The sequence below is a fragment of the Capsicum annuum genome, unplaced genomic scaffold (assembly GCF_002878395.1).
Source record: "Capsicum annuum cultivar UCD-10X-F1 unplaced genomic scaffold, UCD10Xv1.1 ctg5138, whole genome shotgun sequence".
Lineage (NCBI taxonomy): Eukaryota > Viridiplantae > Streptophyta > Magnoliopsida > Solanales > Solanaceae > Capsicum > Capsicum annuum.
In genome coordinates, this window is record NW_025859321.1 from 1 (window position 1) to 4,667 (window position 4,667).

Consider the following 4,667-nt stretch of genomic DNA (forward strand, 5'->3'; position numbering starts at 1 on the left):
CATGATAATGTTTCGATACTCCATATTATATTGTGATCAACAAAAGAGAGCATGAATTTGAAATAAATATTGTTCACCACTTGTAAATGATGAAGCACCTTGATTTTTACATGATTATGCATATGTGGATGTGATATTGACGACTTGCAAGTCGGGTATGACGATACCCTACAGAATACGATATGCGATTGAATAAGATGAAAATTTGAATGCATTGATTTTACATAAGAAAGGTGGATGCCCGAAGAAGGCGTTTGAGACACAAGCGGCTCATCGATGGAAGAACGTGTTTACCGACACGGAATATCGGTACCATGCTTTGTGGTCTTGCGTACCTCTCCCAAATTGGGATTATGTTTAGGAGCCATGCTTTGTGGTCTTGTGCACTACCATATTTGATTTGGGTCGAGACACCATGCTTTGTGGTCTTGTGTGTCTCTCCCTCACTTATACTCTAATCTCGGCGGCAACCGAGGTTTGACAGTTGGTGTAAATTATGTAGGGTATTCCTCCCAGCTCCGTTGCATTTCATTATTGTTGAGAAGAACTATTTGCATTACACCCATGTGTTTCCAAATGATTTGATACGAAATTTCTTTATAATGGCTCTCAACTATATTTTGTAAAAATATTATGTTTTGCTTTGATATCTCTGCGTGCCAATACTTTTGTGCTGACCCCCTCCCCTCCCTTCTCCAACCTCCCAGGTTCAGAGGCCCAGTCTAGGGGTCAAGAGAATCAGTAGATCATTCAGACAAAGTTGCAGAGACAAGTGGTGAGCCTTCTATGTTTCGGAAGGTCTTATGTCCTGCAGTCCTTTTATTTTATATTAGTTTTGGGTCTGCTGGGGGCCTTGTCCCAGTTTTCAGATACACATTGTCTCAGTCATGTAGTAGAGATTTCGCAGACGGTTTTAGAGATGTTGATTTAGATTGTGGGACACTATTCCCCATTTTCGTTTTCATATGATTCTTGACCATGTTTTCGTTATATTGTGTTTCTTCCGCATTACTTTGATCATATGAAGTATGTGCATGATTATCAGACAGATAGGGGTGTTTCGGGCCTCCATGGTTTGAAATGCTCGTCACGGCCAGGCCCTGGTTCGGGTCGTGACACTAAGGCTGTGTATGATACACCCTTGTGGTGGGACCCTTCTCCGGACACCGCGTATAGCAGTAGCTTTAGTGCACCTGACTGTCTTTTTTTTTTTTAATTTCATGCAAAGCTAGTTATCCTAGTAAACCTTGCATCAAATTGACTTAAAACATACACCTGTTTCATGTTTTAGTGACTTTTGTTGTAAGCAAAGTGGTGTTTGTGTAGTCATTATGTATGCTTGTTAATTTTTAGAGGTCAAACTTCTTTTCTCTAGAAATGTGTTGTGTGTTATTCACCAATAGCAGTTGGATGTATCGGGGCGAGGAGCGGTAGATGTAGGCCGAGAAAGTATTGGGAAGAGGTGATTAGATAGGATTTGACTCATCTTCAATTTATTAAGACATGACTTTAGGTAGGAGGATATGGAGGTCGTAGAGAAGGATTGAAGGTTGGTAGGTAGTGTATGTTGTCTTAGTATTAGTCTATTCTTGTAAATTTTGTAGTCTTTAGTTTGGTGGTAGTCTAGAGCTCTATGTCTGATGTCTATCGTATGATTAACTTACTCATGTAGTCTTTGGATTTTGGTCTATATGATCATTTGTTATTTACTATATTTAAGTGGTCGCACCTTATTAGATGTTATAGATTCTTTGTATATGTTCTCCATATTGCTCTCATATTAGTTGTCATGTTTTTCTTCATTGCCGTTTTTCCTTTCAATGAGAACTTCGATTTGCTTCTCTCGAGGGTCTTTCGAAAATCGTCTCTCTACCTTCAAGAGGTAGAGGTAAAAAAGTGGGAATTCACTGGGTATGTTGTTGTATTAAATCACTACTTAATACGAAACGAACGAAACAGAGGTAGTAATGAAATGCTTGAGCCACAAATAAAATTCAAAATGCAACAAGTATGTTTAGGAAATAAATGGTAGAAGTACTTAGCACTTGTGGTCTATGTACTAGGGATTAATCATCTAATAGTATTTTGCTTGAAAACTTCTTGATGAAGATTAAACAATAACAAATTATGTGGGGTGGGGTGGGGGTTCATGAAGGCAGATCGAAAACAACAAATTTTGTAGGGGTAGGGGGTTGAAGTAAAAACGACAAAGTTGCACACAACCAGAGGTAACGGATGAAAATTTGGTTGGATTTCGTTTTTTTCCTTCACACTTTTGGTGAAGGGTCGAGGTTAGTTGACACATGTCATTGTGAATGACACTCTTTTTGCCCAAATTTGACCATTTTCACTTTTCAGTAATTGAGTGGAAAATTGGGTGCTTATGGGTCTTTGGCCATTTCAGGTTGGTGATATAATGACAAGTACCATTTATGTTTGTTAGATTATAATTTTTTTTCTTTTTATGAAATTATTAATTTTGAGATTGTGGGGCGGGTTGTAGTCTTTGGAGGTAGAAAATATAAACGGAGAAAAAAAGGTAAAGTGAGTGATAGGAAGGCATACAATTGAGGTAAAAATGGTAAGAAACGTACCTCAATCTCTCTCAGTTGGCGGCAGCGGCAGAGGAGGAGGAGCATCATCGTCGTCTCATGGTGCTGGAGCCTCGATTAATATGGATAGCCAAATGCAAGTTGCTGAACAACTTGTTCTCGATCTTCGTTACCCTGTTCGTCGTGAACGCGCTCTTTTAGAACTTTCGAAGGTTTATTCTTCTCATTTCAATGGTTACTTTCACGTTTCGCTTAAATTGTTGATTGAGACTTTTATTTCACTTCAGTTAAATGATAGAGCATGATTTATGAATAATTTGATTCCGGATTGCAGTTGAAGCTTCTTTTTAATTGAGAGTTTAGGAGTTAAGAGTTTCTCTTACCTCTTATGCCTCAAGTTTAGGAATAATTTTTGAATAATTTTATTCTGCAGATTCAAGGTTTTGATGACTATTGCTTCTAAGTGTTGAGTTGTTATTGGATTTCGCTGAAAATTTAGATAAAAATGACACTGACGACTTACTGCTTTTGTTTTCCTTTTCCAGAAGAGGGAACTTTTCCATGATTTGGCACCATTGTTGTGCAACTCATTTGGTACTTCCACTATATTCCTACAGGTACTTTATGAAATGTTTCATTATAATTCTAGAGTTTTATCTCATCTGTCATCTCTCTCTCTGATGCTTGCACTTGGCTGCCGTTTATCCTTTTAATCTCATTTTCCATATGCACATGAATGCTAAAGTACCACTCGACACTTTAATTCCAGCATTTCTTCAGTGATTACGGATGCTTCACACTACACCATTGAAAGTGAAGAATATAAGGAAGCATTGAATGACCTTCATAACAAAGCTGTCTAGGAAACATCTTAATGATCTTTTGATTGGAATTATAGTTCTAGTTTTTTTTAAGAATAATATTTGTAGAGTCTTAGGATGATAAAACCGGTTTGTGAAATTTCTGGCTGGGGAGGGAATGGGAGCTAGTCCCACATTTCCATGGGGTGCATCCTTGTTGTAATTTGTAGTCAGCTCATAGCAAGGTTGATTGTCTAATAATGGAAACTAGACAATGTATGTCATTTTCATTGTATATGTTGGGTTGCTTTATAACATAAATGGAATCAAATCATTTGGAGTAATAATGGAAACTAGACAATGTATGTCATTTTCATTGTATATGTTGGGTTGCTTTATAACATAAATGGAATCAAATCATTTGCAGTAAAATTTGAAAATAAATATACAGGGAAAGTCTCAAAATGGAATTTCGATGTGTTTCCCGTATTTATTGGTTGTAGATGTAGATGGAACAGATGATGGAGCCAAAATTCCATTTCGAGGAGACATTAACCCAAAAAAGAAAAAAGAATAATCACCACTAGGAGGAGTAACTATTCTGTTATTTAAATTTAATCTCAGTTTAATGTTTTTATACCTTGGCCCAACTATATGGTAAAAAAAGCTACTACATCAGAGCCAGTATCTATTGGTTCTGTTTAAATTAACTCTTTCTACCATGAGGAGATTTTGGACCTCTATTCTCTCAGCTATTTTGCTCGTATTTCTTGAACTTCTATTGTAGACATTTCTTGTCCAACTATTCGATGTTTATCTCTTAGACTTATAGCGTGGAAGTTATTAGCTATTTCTATAAGTCTGTAAATGTTGCTATGCATGTTTACAGGAGATAATTTCTATATACCCCTTTTTGTCGCCGCCAAACCTGACTCCTGCACAATCAAATAGAGTTTGTAATGTACTGGCACTTCTTCAGGTATATAAACTTATTTTCCTTCTTGACTTTTTCTCTGTGATTATCGATATTGTTTTTGTTATTCATTCTTGTTTGTGATCTTTGAAGTAATGTGTTATTGTCATTATATGATTTCTTTGTAACGATTAAATGTTCTGCATTATGTGTATCAAGAGAGTTGGTGCTCACATTTTTAACTTTCCCTTGTAAAAAAAAAACTTGTTAGCAGTAAAGTAATTTAAAGTTTTATAGTTTTATTTCTTTTTTGGAGCATGGAAAGTATCACTTCCAAATAACTGTTGTTATCATTGTGTAAGTGCTTTGAGATTGAATTATTTTCACTTTATGCATTAGTTA

General features: G+C 36.3%; 1 protein-coding gene across 1 annotated transcript in view; it reads left to right on the forward strand.

Annotated features, from left to right (window-relative positions):
• Window positions 1-1,110: 1,110 nt before the first annotated feature.
• Window positions 1,111-4,667, forward strand: part of LOC124892865 (CCR4-NOT transcription complex subunit 9-like) — a gene marked incomplete at its 3' end in the record, with an annotated part of 7,674 nt that continues 4,117 nt past the window's right edge. Inside the window, 3 exon segments of the mRNA XM_047404043.1 lie at window positions 1,111-2,764; window positions 3,098-3,169; window positions 4,242-4,331. Of these exon segments, the coding sequence (XP_047259999.1) occupies window positions 2,579-2,764; window positions 3,098-3,169; window positions 4,242-4,331 (348 nt within the window).